Here is a 20,109-nt window from a genome sequence, read left to right on the forward strand (position 1 = left end):
CTAGCTACCAGTGCAGAGCACAGCGCTACGAGGGCTGCTGTAGGGAGTATTAACTCCATCTCAGTCAGACCCAATACAGCTATCTAGTTTGTAGTCCTGGATAAATGAAGGTCATTGAGCGTTACTGAGTTAATTCCTTACCTGAACTAAAATATAATATCTCATCAGACCATCAGATGGCCTATTACAGGAAACTTGCTAGCACTGTTGGGAAACTGCTGTTGTCACTGTGAAAATTTCCAAGTTCTTCCGCTCTGAGTTTTATTTTACCGTTCACTAATAGCTTCAAGGCTCTTTTTCTTACTTGCTGTCTGTTTTGTACTAACAGATTCTGGTCAAACCATGCTGTGACTGGCTCTGGTTGGTAGATTTTGCTTCAACGTGCCTGCTAGATAAGGTTTGTGAAGTTTCTGTCCTGTAAGGCACCATTAGAAATCCTGCCTTCTTTTACAATTACATTCGAGACACATCAGACAGCACTTATTTAATCAGTATAATGGTTGTCCCATTAAGCAGTGATGGTTCTATATTTATTGAAGCAAAATCAAGTAAAATGCCTTGTATAAATATAGGTCATCAGTGGTTACCTTCCCCAACTACAAATCTTGTTAGAAAATAAATTAGTTTGAAATGAGCTAGTTTCCAAGAGCCCATGTTGATTGGATTCATCGATTCAGTTATTTATTATTTGAGCCCATAATTTGCTAGGATTAATCTCGTGGTGACAGGCCAATAATTACTCAGGGCATCTCATTTAGCCTTTTTCAAAATGGTGTATTTACTTACTTTTGATCTTCTCAAACTTTCCTGTTGTTTCACTACTCAATAATGTAGAACGTTTTTGACCAGTTCTTCTAAAACTTCTAGATGCAGAATTTTAAAATGTTGATTTGAACATTTCTAATTAAATGTTTCTGTCTTTTTTCATCTGATAGGAGAATGGCAGTACTGGTATGATTCTGGTTCTAATACACTTGGACAGTCCTTTTTTCTATCGGTCACTTTCCTATCAATTACTTAATCTTTTATGCTTTTTATTTTTTAATCAGTTGTCTGCATCATCATCTCTAAATAATATTATTTTCCATTTTTGTATTTTAGATGCCCATTTATATGCCTATATACACACAGATATTAATGTAGTATGCATGTATAATTAATGTATAATATGTATAATAAGGTATATTATATTTTAATTTTATATATGGAGAGAAATATTTATATGTTTCAATTTTAACGTCTTCATTTTCTTTTTTTTTTAATTTTCAGGTGGCTTTCTTTTCTAACTGTGATATGTTAAACAGCTATTAAAGTATTCTTCAACCATTCTCCACTACCAGTCATTGTATTTTTTTTCTATTTAAATTCCTTCTCTGAAGTGCCTTGTCTGATAATTATTCCCAGTTCTTATCTGGCAGCCAGTATGCATATATATATATATTTGTATGCAGTGTCTGTGTGTGTGTGTGTATATATATATATATATATATATAAAAGTTTTTCTAACAGAAGGTAGCAAAACTAATCAAGTCTTTTTTGTAATTAAAACAAAGAGGCATAAACCTAGCAAATTAGGATCTTTCTATCCCTAAAAAAAAATATTTTTAATTACCCTTCTGAAGGACAGAAGTTAATCCTATATCATTCCCCCCACTGATTTGGTATAAACAAGATCAAATCATATTATCTAAACCGAGATGATTAGACATTATAAAGATTAGCAGTTAGCTAAATATCAAAGCTGAAAATTCACCTTGGTGGGTGTAACAGCATGAACTGTTACTCTGGAAATGGCAGGAGAGAAGTTCAAGAGCATGAGGGAGGCTTAACAATAGCTGTAATAAATGCCATAGTTAGATTACCCTTAATTAGCAGAAACAAATGTTATATTTTTCTACTTTTCACCATCCTTCACTTCTGGGCTCTTTTTTTGGACATACATAATGAGTAAAAATTTGGTATACTTCATTTTTTCTTATTTAAAAATGCACCTATATTATAATTCTTTCAGAGCATTGTAGGTCATGTACTAACAGGGCATGATTATTCTCCTAATGAAATGGAAGTCATTTGGCCTTCAACTTCACAGAATTTAATATGCACCTGAGGCATATATTAATGGCCTGATAATACATCCCATTTAATGTCCCATTCCTTAAATTAACTAGCCCAAGCACTCGTTGGGAAGCTATCCTATAAATAAGTGAAAAAGGCAGCACCTGTTATGCCTGGAAAAGTATCTGATACCAAAGCGTGTGTAAATAGAAAAGCTGTCTTTGAAGTTTAAATGCTATTTCAGAACCTATACCGTGCTACAAGTTTTCTAATAACCAGGACTATAGAACAGAGGTTCCTAATATTTTTTTTCATAACGGGTCAGGTAACGAAAGGGCTATAACGGGTCAGGTAACGAAAGGGCTATCACGCTGAGCATTGCATGAAAAAAATTAACCATGAACTGATGCCCACACATTCAACAAAGGCCCTCAAAGAGCAGAGCGGGGTTCCCTGCCTTTGATCGTGGCGCAGCGGGCAGGAGACTGCTTTGCCAAACGGACCAGAGCTCCTGGAGAAAGCAGCGGGGCAGGGGGATGTGCCTGCAGAATGGAGCCCTGGCCTTGGACCAGGCGATGGACCTGGCCTCACGGTGCCCCCCTCTCCCTTCCGCTGCTGCTGCAGTCGCGGGGAGCGTCGTGTTCTCCCCAAAAAGCAGGCGACCGAAAGCTCCCTCCGCCAGCCGCACCGAGTGGCTCTACAGCTGCGTGCGTCCCATAGCGCACGCCGTGGGAGCGTCTGCTAGAAACGGGTCCCCGAGTACATGTATTTACCCTATTAATTTAACAGGTATTATTACACGTTGTTAAAACTTTTTAAGATCTAACAGCTCAGCTCATGAGGGAGGGCTCCACCGAGATCTTCATAAATACCTACTTAAGAAGGAAGCTCTAACCTACAATCTAGATTATTGGGTTAAAATATATGGAACAGTATTTGTTCTTTTTGTTCTGCTTTCCTTGAAGATTCCTAGCCTTTTTTTCTGCTTATTGTTGTTAGCTCTTGTTAAATGCTGGCCGTGATATTGACAGGTTGTGGGGGTTTTTTCCTTCATATGCATCTGTTCAAAGATCAAATTTAGAATCTTATAAATAGCACTAAGCTCATCCCTGTTGAAGCAAGAGGATATTTTAGGTGTTCTACAACATGTAAATTCAACAGACTGGAGTTTTCATCAAATATCTCGAAAAGTAAGTAACCTTACCTCCAAATTCTTTTGGAAAATAAATTTATCTTTTCTGAACTCTGTTGTACAGATTGTAGCATACCTGGTTGAGTAATTACTTTATTCCTTATAGTGACAGCAAAGAACATTCAAGACATACTGAATTGGGCTATTGGGGTAGAGGTACCAACTAAAGTTTTTCAAAACATATTCCATTTAAAATCTTTGTTGGACAAATGCGTAACTGGTGTGCAGTTCCAAATAGAACCACAGTAAATAGCTTAGTAGAATTAATTTCTATTAATTCATATTTACAATGTAAAAATTATTTCTCTTCTAAATTTGGAAATCCTGCATGATTGGTCAGCAGTTAAGAAAATAATATAAGAATAACTTCTACTTTGAATGCTCTAGCTAAATGAAGGAAGTGGGTCCTCACAGATTAGTCTGATTATAGGATACAATTTAGAAAATTTAGTATGCAGCATTTCAAGGTCCCTGATGAAATACTAATCTTTATAACTTTTACCTTGTAAAGAGATTTGCAAAGATCTTTTCCATAAGCAGTGCACGCTTGATAAATATAGAGATACCTATAAGAGAAACCGTGAGAGGAAAAGCATATTTTTGCCAATGGCATTTGGAAAGTTGGAAAAGAGGGCAAAAGTGAAGAAAACGGGAAATGTTAGGAGAGGTGAATATCTTACATGAAAGTCTGAGTAAATTGGATATGGTTATGGTTATCAGTCAGGTTATAGAACTTCTCTGTGTGTTTTAAGAGTTTGACTACATAAATGCTAGCCAAGTGGTGAAACACGTGCCTACATCTATGCATTTTCAGGCAAATCCTGCTCAGACCGTTGCCTAAATCACTGAAGAACTTTAGATGGGAGGAGAGAGGGCTCAGGGGGATCTCATCAATGAACATAACCACCTGATGGAAGGGATTAAAGATGATGAAGCCAGACTTTTCAAAAGATTGGACACGGCCCTGAGCAGCCTGCTGTCGGTGACCCTGCTTTGGGCAGAGTGTTGGACCAGGCAATCGCCGGGGTTGCCCTCCAGCCTCAACCCGTCGGCGGCTGGGGCACTCTCTGTGCTGCTCTGAGCCGGTGTAATGTCTTTGCTGCCTGTGGCTCAGCGTGAAGGTAACACTGAGGCGAAACAGGGTCAATCCTTAATCTTGTGGATAGTCTTGCTCAAAGCATGGAAGGTAGACCTGCGAACTTTGGAGCTGTCTTGTGGATTTATAGCCAGCCATGCTAATAACATAAGAAGCACCTAGACCAAATCTAAGAATTAATAAAATATCTTTGCAATTTGAAACACTCTGTAATGCCAAAAGGTACACAATGAGTTACAGAACCAATGTGCTTCATTTCTTGTTGTCGTGGTTTAACCCCAGCCAGCAACTAAGCACCACGCAGCCGCTCACTCACTCCCCCCCATCCAGTGGGATGGGGAGGGAATCAGGGACAAAGTTAAATGCCTGGGTTGAGATAAGAACAGTTTAATAGAACGGAAAAGAAGAAACTAATAATGATAATGATAACAATAATAAAATGGCAATAATAACAACAAAAGGATCGGAATATACAAAACAAGTGATGCACAAGGCAATTGCTCACCACCTGCCGACCGATGCCCAGTTAGTTCCCAAGCGGCTATCTCCCCACCCCCCACCCCCACTCCCCCCAGTTTATATACTGGGCGTGATGTCCCATGGTATGGAATACACCGTTGGCCAGTTTGGGTCAGGTGCCCTGGCTGTGTCCTGTGCCAACTTCTTGTGCCCCTCCAGCTTTCTGCTGGCTGGGCATGAGAAGCTGAAAAATCCTTGACTTAGTCTAAACACTACTGAGCAACGACTGAAAACATCAGTGTGTTATCAACATTCTTCTCATACTGGACCCAGAACACAGCACCATACCAGGTACTAGGAAGACAGTTAACTCTAGCCCAGGCAAAACCAGGACACTTAGGTTGCTTATGTGTGATCCAGACAGCTAGTCCTGCCTACACATAGGATACATGAAATGGCCCCAGTGTGTGCAAAATTGAAATAGTTATAAAAACAGTTGGTCACAATGTAGAAGGGAAAACAGTCAAGTTTTTCCTTTCTTAGTCTAATCAGTCCATAGCTACAGAGCTGAACTATGGATCAGCAGGAACGAAAGACGTGTTTTAACGTGCTTTCTTTACTATTCGATCATTCAGTATGCTGTCCTTTTCAACGGCATGTAGCTAACCAGTGAGAATGTTCCTCTGGTACTCCTAATAAGCCAGCTACAGTGTCCTTAAACAGAAATCACAAATTCTGTGACAATATTTGTATTTTTTCTACTTTTTTATGATAGTCATATATGAAATTGCAAAACATAAATAGCTGAAAATAGTAATTGTTTTTGAAACCCAAAATACTTCTTAAAAACATTATTTTCTAAGCATTCAGACATGGACACAATTTTTCTTTGAAAGTAGGAAAATGAACAGTTTAAAACAGTGGGTTACTTTATATATATCTTCTTTCAAAATTACTTACGTTATTTTTGCTAACGGTAACAAGAGAGGAAGTCCTGTATAGCACTTGTAAATTAATATACAGTAATTAAGAGTAACAGAAGATTAATTTCTCTTGTTACAACAAAAGAAAGTAGAGAGTCCTTTCTTGTCAATTCCCAATTATCATGAGTTTCAACAGAAAGATTCTCTTAAGTTTGTGGCTTTAAGTTTTGTTATTTTCATTTAAGTTTAGGACAGTTCAAAACATAGATATTGGCTTGTTGCAAAGGCTATTTTATTGATATTTACAATCATTTTTCCAACCAGAATGTCAAATTTTGAGCAGTTTCAGTGCGACTTTTACCAGTCCAATTATACCATAGATGACCATGAAGAAGGTTACAACAGTTATGGGTCTAAGGAAAACCTGTGTGGAAGCAGAAAGTAAGTATGCTACTACAAAAAAACAACAAAAAGAACCAAACAGAGAGAGAAACGGTGATATATCTCAAAGCTCAAATGAAATTAATGACAAAAACTAGCATGCAATGGCCAAAAAAAGGATTGCATAAAGTGGAAACTTTAGTGGAGAAATACAAGCCATAGCAATAGAAAGACAGGAAAATTCTTATTATTTCATCTTTTTCTTATGTTTTTTAAACCTACTGGTGACTTCTGCCCACGGAAGAGGGACACTGAGGGAAGTTCTGAGGGTTTCCCCCTTAAGGAGATTTCGACACGACTGCGGTAGGAGGCTGGGTGTTGCTGCAGCTTCCCTGTTCAGCAGCTGATGGATCCGGCTGCCTGTGGGGCTTGCAGGAGGAACAAAAAGCTTCGAGAGATCATCTAGACTTTCTCCAAGGCAGAATTACTTGTAAATGAGCCTTTCTTTATAAAAGGACTGGGTTTTGTGCTACTTTTATATGTACAGATGTTGCAGGTTGTTAACTGAATTGGAGCAACTGAGCTTCGCGCTATTAATGTGGATTTTAGGGCACATAGTTCTAGAAATTCTTTAAGCTCCTTCTCAGATTCAAGAAAGAAAAAAAAAAAAAAAAATATATGGCTCTTTTTTTAGCAGTATGGACATATCTGGGGAATGTCACCAGGCTTCTTGGTGGAAAAGTCAGGAGTGCCTAAATTTGTGGGTGCCCTCACAGCTCCTAAATTCCCTTTCCCCCCGACCCCAGCCTGGGGGCCTGTGCTGTGCAATTGCCTGAGCTGGATGGGCACAGAAGTGGGTGCGATGGGCTGCAATGTGCTGGCAGGCCGGCAAGGAGCCCTGCCTGGTTTCAGAGGGGGTTGCAGTGAAGGAAAGCAAAGCCATCATCAGTGGCTCGGCATTCGATACACAGAGTGGATACTGTACCCAGAAAATTTCCAGGTTCCCCAAATTGAAAATAGGTGAAAATTTCAACTGTGGCACGTGGGGAGCAGCTCTAAGCTGTTGTGAAGTTGCTCACTGCAGTTTGCTTGTTGTCACTTGTTTTGCTGTGATTTGTCTCTTGTCCTAGGAGCCAGGCAGGAGAGCAACCTCCAGCCAGTGCTTTTGCCCCATCAGAAATGCTTCTGTCGTCTCAGAGTTACACAGGTCAGATTTTGCAGCCGACATACAGTCCCGACACTCTCTCTTATCTCAGTTACGCTGATGGATTTGACGAGGAACCTCCTTTGCTAGAAGGTAAAAATAAAACCATGGACGATGTGCGTGGTTCCTGGGGGTGCCTATACTTTTCTTTGCCAGCTAGTGGCAGACACTAGAGAAACTGCAGCAGAGCTGCCAAGCCTGGCTGTGTGAGCTTCAGCCAACAGTCCCTGGCCCCCAAACCTACATTTTCTTGTTTGAATTTGCCATGGATTCATTCAGCCTTATGGAATATATAGCATATACTTTACTATGGCATATGGCATATACTTTACTACCACTAGATGACAGCATAACAATAAGTTTTGCAATCACATTTCCAAATATTTTTTTCCATTCTCTTTATCCTGCATACATATTGGAACATCTATAATTAATAAATACTGATAATAATCCTTTTTTCATATCTAGTAATAAATGTAATAGTTTGAAGATGCTAAATAGCTTGTTTCAGTGGGAAAGAAATGGAGAAAGCTGCTTCCAGTTTCAATTAGTTGCTCATTTAACTACAAAAACAATATAATTCTTTATGATGATTGAACCATCCTAATGCTAGTGGCTGATTTTGTATTTTACAAAATACTTTTGCTACATTAAAAAAAAAAGGAGAACTTATTTGTGATTATTTCAGCATAATGTAAAAAGAGCATATTCAGCCTGCTTTTGCGTACTGGAATGCAAGTGGCGGTTTTACTACTTAAAAGATACTACTACTGCCTTAAAACCAGCAAGACCACTCTGTTTGATATAGATAACTGCTAGATCTCTACCTCTCAGACCTCCAAGCATTCAACTCCACATGCAGCTCACCCTGTGAAAAGGATGTTGACGTACGACTGCTTCTGATCCACAGGGCTTCAGAGATGTTCCTATCTGTGTACCACATAAATCTGACCAAAGACACACAATTTAATACAGAATAACTTTATTTATATAATATTTTGGCTCAGCTCGAGATGATGGATCAGTGGAATAAGGTGAAGACTTGGCTTTCCAAACAGATCTAACACATTGTCAGTCTCAGTAATTCTGGTACCCAGTTCTGAACCTAACTTTTCCCTCACTGGAGCATCTGAGGGAAGATGATTACTCTTGCAAGATGAAGTGTTTCTGCAGAAGTTATAAGAGAAATCTTTGCCCCAGTAAAGTTAATGGCAGAATTCCCATCAACTTTAATGGGGAATAATTTTGTTCTGTTTCTAGGGGTCCTCAGTAATTACTTTTTAAATGCAAGAAAAGCTTGTAAAGCACTGTACAAAGGATTATTAACTGGGCTTGGAGGGAAGAATGTCATTTTTAAGTGCCTCTGGCAGTTCAGGCTTAAGACACATCTCTTGTCAGATTTGCCAGAATTAAAACATATATCTCTGTCCTCAGTGTTCTAGAGTATCTTGAATTCTGCATTTACTGTTAAGTAGCATATTTTTCAACATCTAAGTTAGTGTGGCATTAGATAGATGTGTTTTAAATATAAGAAAAACAAATATTAACTCAAAAATGCTGAGGGCATTTTTTGGTTCACTGCCTAAAATTGGATTTAATAAATTAATATTCCAATTTAGAATCAGAGCTGACTCTCAGATATGCTGGGTATATAGCAGGGGCATCATGTTCCTACTGCAGAATACATCATCCTATAATATTATCTTCATTAAAGTGATTAATTTGTTTGCTTGTTTGGGGTTTTGTAGTATCTATTGGGTTACTGTAAAAGTGTTTTCTTGTGAGCAATTAACAGTCCTGGAATTTCTCATTGCAGAACTTGGGATCAATTTTGAGCATATATGGCAAAAAACATTAACAGTTCTTAATCCAATGAAGCCTGCAGATGGCAGCATTATGAATGAGACAGACCTCACCGGACCTATGGTTTTCTGTTTGGCCCTTGGAGCAACATTGCTGCTGGTAGGATGTGGTAGAAATCTTAAGGGATTTCTTCTCTAACAAGCTAATGCCTAGGTGATAATGCATGTGAAGTTGCAGAAGATGTAGTACTGGCATAAAGTGAGTCATTTGCTGCCATTTGTTCCAAGATTATATATTAAAAAGTCTCCTTGCTTTGAAAGTACTTGCATAAAGTTTAAATGTAATGTAGATGTAATATAGGTGAAGTGATGTATTACTTCCAGTGGAAAGAAAAGACCACACCATTTTTTGGAGTGGGATTTAATATGAAGAAAGGGCAGATGTGTGCAGTGTCTATCCTGGGGAGGCTCTGAACACCCGACGCATTGCAGTGTGTGCTAGGTAAGGACCTAACAAGGAGGTTTTAAAGGAGAGAATAAAAAGCCATAGCAGACCAGCCCAGTTTTTCTAACCCTCTTGCTACTGTTTTGACATTATCTTCTCTCAATGTTATTTTGGGGAGTGCAGATATATAAAAACCATGATCTTTATGTAACTAGAATAAGTTGAAAAAGGAAGTGGAAACAGCCTTTTCCTTCCCACCTCAAATTTGCGTTACCTTCCTATAAATTTTGCTAGTCCTTTCTTAGTTTATATTCTTTTTCTACGTCATCTGCTAAACGAAATATGGTAGCCTATATTTAACCCCTTTCCTCTTTACAGGAGGGAAGCTGAACAGGGATTGTACAGTACTCCAAATTCATCTATTTTATCACTGACAACAGGGGCTCTCCAGTGCTGCTGAAGTACAGCTCTGATTGTCGGCAGCAATTCATCAGGCAGGGATAAGGTGGAACCATTCTGGGAAGGGCTTTACTGCTCTGCAACTGAGGTGAGAGGAACGGGGATCTAATTCTCCATTTCCTCTGTGATAAATAGTGCTGAATCAGAAGACTCTTGCAAGTTCTTTCTCAATTTGTAATGTCAGTACAGTACTTGAATGTGCAAACTGCAATACAAATGGCAAGTTTTATTATTGTTTATGTCCCCATAAAATTAAAAATCTTTTAAAAGGGTAGGAGAGGCAGGAGGAAAGGGAATAAAAGGAAAGGAAGGTGGGAAGCTAGAGAGGACAGGCTATTTTCCACCTAGAGAAGTAAAGGTATGCGGGGAATAAAAGGCTAAAGCGTTGAATTGATTATAATCAGGAAAATGGAAGGAAAGCTAAAAGAATGACAAAATGGAAAAAATGGTTGCTGTTGATTTTGCTCCCTGAATAGCAAACTATTATAATGAATATTAAACTACTATTATTGAAAGAAAATACTTTAATTACCTTATTTATTCTGGGATATTAAGCATTTTAAGTGTCATTAGAAAAACAACTATTTTTAATGCTCCAGTTTTAGGCGAGCAGAACTCCTCTGATACAATCTAGTGGTTTTGTACCACAACTTCACAGCAATAAGTCTATGGGATTTCCATGGGCCATCTTATAAATTCAGGCTGCTCGTTTTATGTCGGATGCATTTGAATATTAAAGTGGCTCTTCAGCTGTGTAAGCTATGATATCCTTCTGTACTTGAATAATTCTCTTCTGATAGCACCAGGAACATAATTTGGTTGAGAGCTTGTTTCCAAAAATAATTTATAAATTTTATTTAGTTTCAGCTTTTTAACTATGGAAAAATATGCAAAGATATTCTTCAAATGGTAGCAGTTTTTTCAGAGCACAGAGAAAAAGAGGAAATGGTTGTTAGCCTGGCAGCAGGACTTGATCTTCCTCATACTGGTGTGAAACAGGACAGCTCCATTGCAGATACAGAAACAACAGCAGTGCAAAAGTTAGCAGAAGCCCGAGTCTCAGCTGCTTTGCATTTTACATAGTCATTCGTACAAAATCAGACTGCCCCATTCACTTAAACTAAGGATAGTAGTACCCACTCTAGGCAGATGCAAACAAGCGCACGAAGCCTGACTTTCTTCTAACCTTGTTCCTTCCGCAGGACAAATTTAGCTCTTTCCATTCATCAAAGCCTGCCAGACTAATCAAGCCTGATTCTGGTTTTGCTTACATCACTGTGAATTGGGAGTATTCCCGCCTGTGTGAGTCAATATATTTACATATGTTAAGAAAGACTAGAATTGGAACCATCATGTTCAGCTGCTTTTTTTTTTTTTTTTTTATCTCTCTCATTCCACTGTACCACAAATCAAACATTTCACCAAGTGGAGATTTCAGTTAGCTGCTAGTGCTAGTGCTCCCTTCACCTCTGTCTCAGTAATTCCTTAATCTTAAACTAACATGCTAAATAGTGCTGTGTAGAATAATTAAATACACTAAAACAAACAGTCTAAAATACTAGCTTGTAGTTGCATCTGTTTGAGACAGAGGTTTTCTTAGCTGGTCTATAGTAAAGGTTGCCCCAAACCGTTGCAGATGTTAAACTTACTACAAATCTTTAATGACTGAAATTGTAAATGATAATAATCTGAGCCAGTTTTGCTCTCCCATACTATCTCTAGCCATCATTAATTTTATTTGGTGAAGCAATTTTTCCTGATTATTTTATGCCGGTAGTATGCAAATGCAGCAAAGGACTCTGTACATAAATAGGAAGATTTCTTATGCTGTTTTTTCAGGAATAGATTATTTATGGTGGAACGCAGTGGCAGGGAAAAGGCCAACACTCAGGACGTTGCAAGAATATAGGCAACCTGACTGTACCTGACCTAACCTTGAGGACTGCAACCAGATGAGAGCTCAGCAGTGAGCCAGGTCAAGATGAAAACAGGATAACGGTGCTGACATAGAGGCAGGTCTTACTAACTGAGGCTGCCTTTCACATATGCGCGCACTGCTCTCCAGCTAGAGCTGGTGAGCCATCACCAACCTGCAACATTAGAACTTTCAGGCTGTCGTCACTAGATCAGGCTCTCTCCACTGCGTTGCTTTATATCTGTCCAGCTCAAATGCTTCTGGCATCCAGTGATCTGTTTCCACCCGAATGGATGTAGGAAGAGGGGGCAGAGAAGGAAGGTCCTCAAAGCTGCTTTCCTTCAGATTTTATTAAAATGTATGGATAAGTAAAGTGTGAAGTCTTCTCAATCCTCCTTAACCATCACGGAAGAGATCCTTGTAAATATTGCAAACCATGGAAGAAGTTTCAATAATGTTTCCACCTTATCCATCACAAGAGAATCCAACTACAAAATTATTAGAAAACTGAGACCCTCTGTTAGTTCTGATTTTTATGTGGTTTATGATATGCAATGTATAATGTGCAATATATAGATGTGTGTGTATGCACAAGCACGCTTGTGTTTTAGGTAGTATATACGTATTGTTATGTGTTAGGAAGGTGATGCATTATGGCCCTTCATTTGAGAAGTTTATTCCATGGTCCTGAGTTAAGGGTTGAGTCCCAGGTTTGAGCTCTGTACTTCACAAATGCATGTTATCATTAGGAAACAAAGTTCTAGGACAAAGCAAACAAAACTACCTTCATCCCAATCACTGTTTATTTCTGATGTACAAATGTTTATTTCTGATATACAGACGTGAAAATGACAGTATTGCATAGCCGACATTCAGTGTTTCATTTGTTAGAAGCTTGAAGGGAGAGAAGAAATATTTAGCAGTCTTTTGTGAGTGTTCATTTCTGGGAGTGAACAATGCCCTCATGCCTGGAGGTGATCCTTCAAAATGATGGCAGGAGATGAAGAAATCGGTGTTGCTGTGGCCACTGTTGCCTGTTGTACTAGCTTTGTGTATAAATTAGAAAACATCAGGCTCCAGGCTGTCAGGCTGGTACCTTTCACAGGCACTAAATTCCCACAAAGGAATAAAACCTGGAAGAAAAAAACACCTGGGTTTTTTTTCATTCCTTTGAACAAAAAAAGAACACAAGCTGACAGTTTGTGGCTGGTTGACCCTGGGTGGATGCCAGGTGCCAACCAAAGCGGCTCTATCACGCCCCTCCTCAGCTGGACAGCAGAGAGAAAAATATAACAAAGGGCTCGTGGGTCAAGATAAGGACAGGGAGAGATCACTCACCAATTACCGTCACAGCCAAAACAGACTTGACTTGGGGAACTTAGTTTAATTTATTACCAATCAAATCAGAGTAAGGTAATAAGAAATAAAACCCAAATTTTAAAACACCTTTCCCCCACCCCTCCCTTCTTCCCAGGCACAGCTTCACTCCCGATTTTCTCTACCTACACTCCCCCACAGCACAGGGGGACGGGGAATGGGGGTTGAGGTCAGTCCATCACACCTTGTCTCTGCTGCTCCTTCCTCCTCAGGGGCAGGACTCATCACACTCTTCCCCTGCTCCAGCGTGGGGTCCCTCCCACAGGAGACAGTCCTCCACAAACTTCTCCAATGTGAGCCCTTCCCATGGGCTGCAGTTCTCCATGAACTGCTTCAGCATGGGTCCTTTCCATGGGCTGCAGTCCTTCAGGCACAGACTGCTCCAGCGTGGGTCCTCCACGGGGTCACAAGTCCTGCCAGAAAACCTGCTCCAGCGTGGGCTCCTCTCTCCACGGGTCCACAGGTCCTGCCAAGAACCTGCTCCAGCACAGGCTTCCCACGAGTTCACAGCCTCCCTCGGGCATCCACCTGCTCCACCGTGGGGTCCTCTCTGGGCTGCAGGTGGATATCTGCGCCACCGTGGGCCTCCCTGGGCTGCAGGGGGACAGCCTGCCTCACCAGGGTCTTCACCACAGGCTGCAGGGGAATCTCTGCTCCGGTTCCTGAAGCTTCTCCTCCCCCTCCTGCTTCACTGACCTGGGGGTCTGCAGGGCTGTTTCTCTCACACATTCTCACTCCTCTCTGGCTGCAGTCTTCTGTTGCACAGCATTTTTTCCTCCTTCTTAAATCTGTTCTCCCAGAGGCACTACCACCATTGCTGATGGGCTTGGCCTTGGCCAGAGGCGGGTCCATCTTGGAGCCGGCTGGCATTGGCTCTGTTGGACATGGGGGAAGCTTCCAGCAACTTCTCACAGAAGCCACCCCTGTACCCCCCACACCCCCCCCCCCCCCCCCCCCGCCAAAAACCTTGCCACACGAACCCAATACACAGTTACTACTCAGGTTTATGTTGAAATGAATGTGTTGTATTGATCTAACCACAACCATGTGTTTTTCTCATGGTAGTCAAGCGGAAGACACATTCACCCTGAAAACCAGCATACTTTCAGCAAAGTTTTAGTATTTTTTTGCAGGCCTCCTCAAAGCTGGAGGTATGTAGTAATACGTGAAGCATATCAAGTAAGTCGGGTCATTATTTTGCTTAGGACACTTTTCCACAGCCCCATATAAACCTGTTGGAAATATGTTTCCTGACACTAAAATGTGCTTTCCATAATTTCTTCTCAGTTTGTTACCAATTAGACCTTCCCAAGTCTCCCCAACCAATTCCTGTCCTGTTCAGAGCCCAGTGACAGTAAGACTGAGAATCAGCCTTATAACTTTAAGTTAGTGACAAGGACATTCTCACAATTGTACCTTGGAATTTTTCAATGCAAAGATCACCCCAAAATATCAGCTGTGGTTTACAATTGAACTGATGTAGGTGAAACAGAGGGAGGGTCAGCAAGAAAAAGTAACAAACCTAGTGCTTGCCTTCTGTCTTCTCCCCCCATTTTGCAATCACTTGCTCACTTCCGACACTTCATGCTTACTCATATTTATTCCAGGCAGGAAAAGTTCATTTCGGCTATGTGTATGGCATGAGTGCCATTGGGTGCCTTGCTATGCATGCCCTACTGAACCTGATGAGCGTCCCAGGAGTCTCGCATGGCTGCGTTGCAAGTGTCTTGGGCTATTGCCTGCTGCCCATGGTGATCTTGTCCTCTTCTGCAGTCGTCTTCTCACTACAGTAAGTACCAGTTTATGGCAACAGGAATCATATGGAGGGCAGTAAGTCAGAAGGCCGGTGTTACACAAAACATTTTGTAACGGTTAGGTAGTGAATTTTGGCTTCCAAAACTGTGAAGAAAAACACCATTTTGTTTGTGTGTGTAGGTGGAAATGGACAAAACTGGACTGTGTTTGAGAAGGGTGATATATATTAATTTTAATATGAGCCCTTAATTCCGCTGTTTCCCACTTGAACTGAGAGTGCCTTTGATTTTTGCAGCACCCTCAAATGTGATTTTTGTTTTGCAGAGCCAACAGTGGCCAAACTTAGGTATCAATTTTAAAAGCAACTGCTGGACTTTGGTGTTATGTAGCTGGTTCTCCATTAGTTTTTTTGTTCACAGTATCAGGCTTCCATCCTTATGGTTCCTTTCCTTCTGTAGACAGATTTCTGTGTGACAGAATGAGATAATCAAGCAACCCTTAATGATTTGGAGCATTAGAACAAGTGTTTAAGATGTAGTAGAGTCGTATACTCTGAGGTATAGTTGTGGTGTAATTACAAACCTGAAAATAACTGAAAACTTTGAAAAACCAAATGTGTGTGGCATATGCATCTGTGCGTGTGTGGGGAGGTGTTCAGTAATATGCCTGTGAATAGGAAATTTGTATGCAAGCCTCTTCTTCCTCCTCATATGGTAAGCCTTTTGAGATACAGACAGTGTTTACCTCCCTGTTCACATACAGCAAAGTACAAGGAAGCTCCAGGTCTTGCCTGAAGGCCTTGAGCAGTACTTTTATCCATTGTTAACATGTTATTAATAATGGTTCCCCTCCTTAGTCTTCATTGTTCACTCACATTTTTAACTTTCCAATTTGTAATGCACGGGACTTGGCAGCTGATGAATAAGAAAGTGCCCCTGTTTGTTTTCTCTGGAAAAGCAGGAATTTTGTATATATTATTTTTTAAGGAAATTATATAGTGGGATGAAGATTTTGGCACAATCCTTGGTGCATGGATTCTGTGGAGCTATGATGGGTTAACCTGACCATATTCCATGTATCAAAGTGTTTCTGAGCTGTCCTTGATGAGATGACACTGAAGAAGCCTTTTATTCTCTGTTCTCCTACACTTCCCATATTTTCTTGATTAACCTGTTTAATAATCCACCCTAATAAAAAGTGCAGATACATAATCATAGGACAGATGGAGTGAACTCCAAACCAGCTGTTACAACTGCGCAGGGTACCGTTGTCTGTACAAGGAATCCCCAACCACACGCCGCACATTTGTAAAATGCTGCAAATTTACAGAAAGCACATCTTTTGAAAATCTATAAATACTATACTGTGATAGCCTTTACAAAATTAAACCATTATATCTGAAATGAATTGATAACGTTAAGTGCCTACCTACAGGATTCTGCAGTCCTTTCTCATTCACTATATGAAACTGCTTAAACACAGGAAGTACCAAGGTTAAGAGTTATGAAAATGCTGTTAAAATTAAGTGGCAACTTTTAAATCCAACATACATTTCAATATTTTTAATTTAAAAACTTATTTAAAATGGCAAAGGAAAGACAGCAATACATTCTTTTTTTAATATTTGTAAAAATGTTATTTCTGTCTATTTCAAGGTGTAAAGAACTAACTTCAATATTTGTTTTCACAGAAAATATACGTAAGATAATGTGCACATCTGTCGCAAAGATATATACTAATTCAACAATTTTCAGTTTTCACGATGAGCTATTTGACTGTAACTGAATAAAGCAAAATATGCACATTTTGTGTGGTGAATAGTACCAGAAAGAAAACCAGTTCTTTTATGCAAACTTGCATGAAATCAGATTTGTTTGTGCCCATCTATGCTGATATCATGTCTGAGCCCAAGCTGATTAGGCCATCTTTCTGGGAGAAACATCAGCAGACCTTTTTCCTGGAAAAAACAACAATTCTTTACTATCAAATCCCTGAACAGAGTGGTCAAGCCATTTCCTTAACTAAACAGTGAAGGAAATGAATGTAACAGTGGAAAAAGAAATTCTTAGACCCAGCTGATGCAAAGGACCCATTTGGTGACCACATCTGCAGGTTGTGAGAGAGAGGAGTGGAGAGGATCCACTCATGTCTGTCCCCCCAACTCAATCTCATACCAGTACACCCCCAGCCCTCTTGGTCACTGTGAGCGTGACATCTGCCTTTGCCTGACATCTGCCTTTTTGCCCTTCTCCTATGCTTGAGGATTCGGCCCTCGTGGACATGCCAGACACAAGGTCTCCACTAAAGCCAGACCATTCCTTTTGGCAGTAACAAAAGAATCAAGGACTGTTAGATCAAGGACTGAACTTGTAAGTTCACAGAGGTATCTTTTGGCTCCAGTATGATTTTACGTCACCTTTCCGTTGTGCTCACTGCCAGTCCTAGAACAAACCATGAGAGGCCATTGGAGCTCAGTGCAAGGCAGAGCAGCCACAGCTCTAAATTGTACTACATTGTGATAGCCCCCTAAAGAGTCATTATACTAGCTGTAAATTGTCATTGCAGAGTATGTTCCTGTGGCATCCCATCCCTCTGCCAGCGTGGGTACCTGCTCAAAGAGCCATCCTTACATACCAGCTCTGAATTTCTGGCTAACTGTTTAGGTGAGGATCTTGGCATTTCCACTTGGAGCAGAGGCCAGGAACTTGGTTCACAGAGCCCAGTGTAATTTCCCTGAACGCCACTGTATAGGTTTAAAGAACACTTAAACTGAGGATATTAAATCACATGGTCGTTAATGTTTTCTATTTAATGGGTTGAAGTTGCAATGAGCTGCTGAGCCACCTTAAAATCAATTCTCTCCTTCCTCCCCCAAAGTCCCAAGAGCTGACAACACCAAGTACCTTATTGGCCTGGAGACTGGATTGCCAAGAAGTGAACCATTTTATGTGATATGATTGGATTAAGTAAACTAAGTCAATTAAATAAGAGGAGCTTTACTCATCATGGTGTAATTGCAATAATAATATTAGTGGAGATTATTTCTGAGAAATGGACCTAAGTAAGTATACATAGTCTGTTTCTCACTTCTGGTTCTGTTTTGCTGGTACTTTGGAAGAGTGGGGCACCAGGAAGTCCTTTAGCAAGTGGCAGAGGTTCAATTCATTCTCAGAGTCCTTGAGACTGACACAGGGAAAGTGTGTAGCACAGCCGATCTCATTATGTACTTCAGCAGTGTATTACGCACGTGATCTCATGCATTTTACAGAAGCAGGCTGCAAATACAGAGTGCAAATAAAGCATATGTGAAGCATTATTTATTGGCGAGATTTTGTTCCCACAGGGTCCAATAGTGAGCTCTCTGTAATCTGCAGGAATATTTCAGGGAGCTTTTGACCATAGTCCCGTAATCATCAGTTCTCCAGGCCACCCTGCGCCTGAGAGGTGGCAGAATGTAACTTCAGAAGGGCCCAGCTGTCACCAAGGGGCAGTGTGGAAAGCCACCATCCTTTCGGTGTGCAGAGAAGGATGCCAGGATGAGCAAAATCGTTTTGCTCAGTGATTCTTTTCCCATCCTTTACTTTCTACTCAGTGTGTGCCCTTTTTTAAAAGACGGGTTGAGCTTTCTCCTGGGAGGCAGTGACCACCTTTCTGCCTACTCAGCTCAGGTGTGATTCTTTAAGAGCCTCATTGCCTCTCCTCAGAATCCGAGGCATGCTTAAAACCTGTGCCGTTGTTACAAAAATGCAACCCCTCCAGGTCACGAGGCTGCCCAATGGAAGAGTAGGTCTCTAGTGTCATTTTGGATCCTAACAACTTCCACAAGATGGTTTTGGCTGCAACAGGATCTTTGCTAACTTTAACATCAAACTTTGGCTGCTGCATCTGCTGGAGCCCCAGAAGATTTATTTGGAAATGCATTGTCCTTTTAGCAGTACTTCTGATAAAGCTGCTGCTTTTATCCATGCTGAAGAAATTACCTTTTTGTTTCCTGATACTATTTTAATTTGTTTCTCAGGCTTGACTTTCATTATGTCAGTCAGTCCTTCGTTCTTCCAGTGACTGCTACCTTATCACTAACAAGCTGCTAGACATGAACTCGAGTTTGATAAGATTTGGTGCTACATTTACTAACAAGAGGACTCTGTCCTGTTTCTTTTGTGTTTTTTTTTCCTCCTAGGGGGATCCCGGGAACTTTGTTAGCTCTGTTTATTATTGGATGGTGCAGTTTGTCAGCCTCCAAAATTTTTACCTCTGCGTTGGGTATGGAAGGACAGCAGCTTCTTATTGCGTACCCGTGTGCTTTACTTTATGGACTTTTTGCACTTCTAACAGTTTTCTGAGATGTATTTTCTGGTAGCTTTATTACAGTCTGCTTATGGTTGTTAGAGGGGCAAGGGGTTATTTAGATTGCCTAGAGTTGCATTAAGTTCCATTAACAGAATTAGATTATATGACTTACCTTTTATTTGCCTAATGGCTGATAATGAAATAAAAAATCAAGCTAACAGGTAGATGACTGCAATAATGGTGTTTTGAAAGTCTTATATCTTAAAGAAAAACATTTGTATTGAGGAAGTAGTAAAGGTGAAAAAATATGAAATAAATGCTAATTTAAAAAAAAAAAAATCTGTTCTGAGTGTTTAATATATAATACATATACTAGAGAGTAACTGGAAAGCAATAATGTAAATATTTAATAGACCTAGTAAATCAAGTGAAACTACAAATTTATTTGTTTCAAAAAACCTAGCTTGCCATCTTATATGATTACTAATTAATACCCAGAACTTATGTATGTGGCTTTGGGTTTTTTTAACAGAAGAATGAGTGGCCCTGCTTTGTGATGTTGAAGAATTGTCCAAGAACAGGTTGCTACAACAGAGGGAGGAAACTAGGAATGCCATCCTAGTTTGTTTGGTTTTTTTTAAGAGGTGCTGCTGTCCAAAACACTATTGTACTGTTTGTAATGTACAATAATGTTATATTTTAAAATTGCCACTAAACCACCGCCTGCTGTCACTGCAGAAAAGCACCACACAAAGC

At 40.1% G+C, this 20,109-nt stretch overlaps 2 protein-coding genes across 2 annotated transcripts in view; one reads left to right on the forward strand and one right to left on the reverse strand.

Moving 5' to 3' along the window:
• GUF1 (GTP binding elongation factor GUF1) overlaps window positions 1-20,109 on the reverse strand; it is a 329,928-nt gene that overhangs the window by 38,701 nt on the left and 271,118 nt on the right. The gene's annotated exons all lie outside the window — the stretch shown is intronic.
• Window positions 6,051-19,580, forward strand: YIPF7 (Yip1 domain family member 7). Its single transcript, XM_049834724.1, has 5 exons — window positions 6,051-6,166; window positions 7,237-7,403; window positions 9,127-9,272; window positions 14,916-15,097; window positions 19,244-19,580. Exons 1-5 carry the CDS (start codon window positions 6,051-6,053, stop codon window positions 19,404-19,406), a joined length of 774 nt encoding a protein of 257 aa, XP_049690681.1. The 3' UTR covers window positions 19,407-19,580.

The sequence above is a fragment of the Accipiter gentilis genome, chromosome 3 (assembly GCF_929443795.1).
Source record: "Accipiter gentilis chromosome 3, bAccGen1.1, whole genome shotgun sequence".
In the NCBI taxonomy this organism is placed as follows: Eukaryota; Metazoa; Chordata; class Aves; order Accipitriformes; family Accipitridae; genus Astur; species Astur gentilis.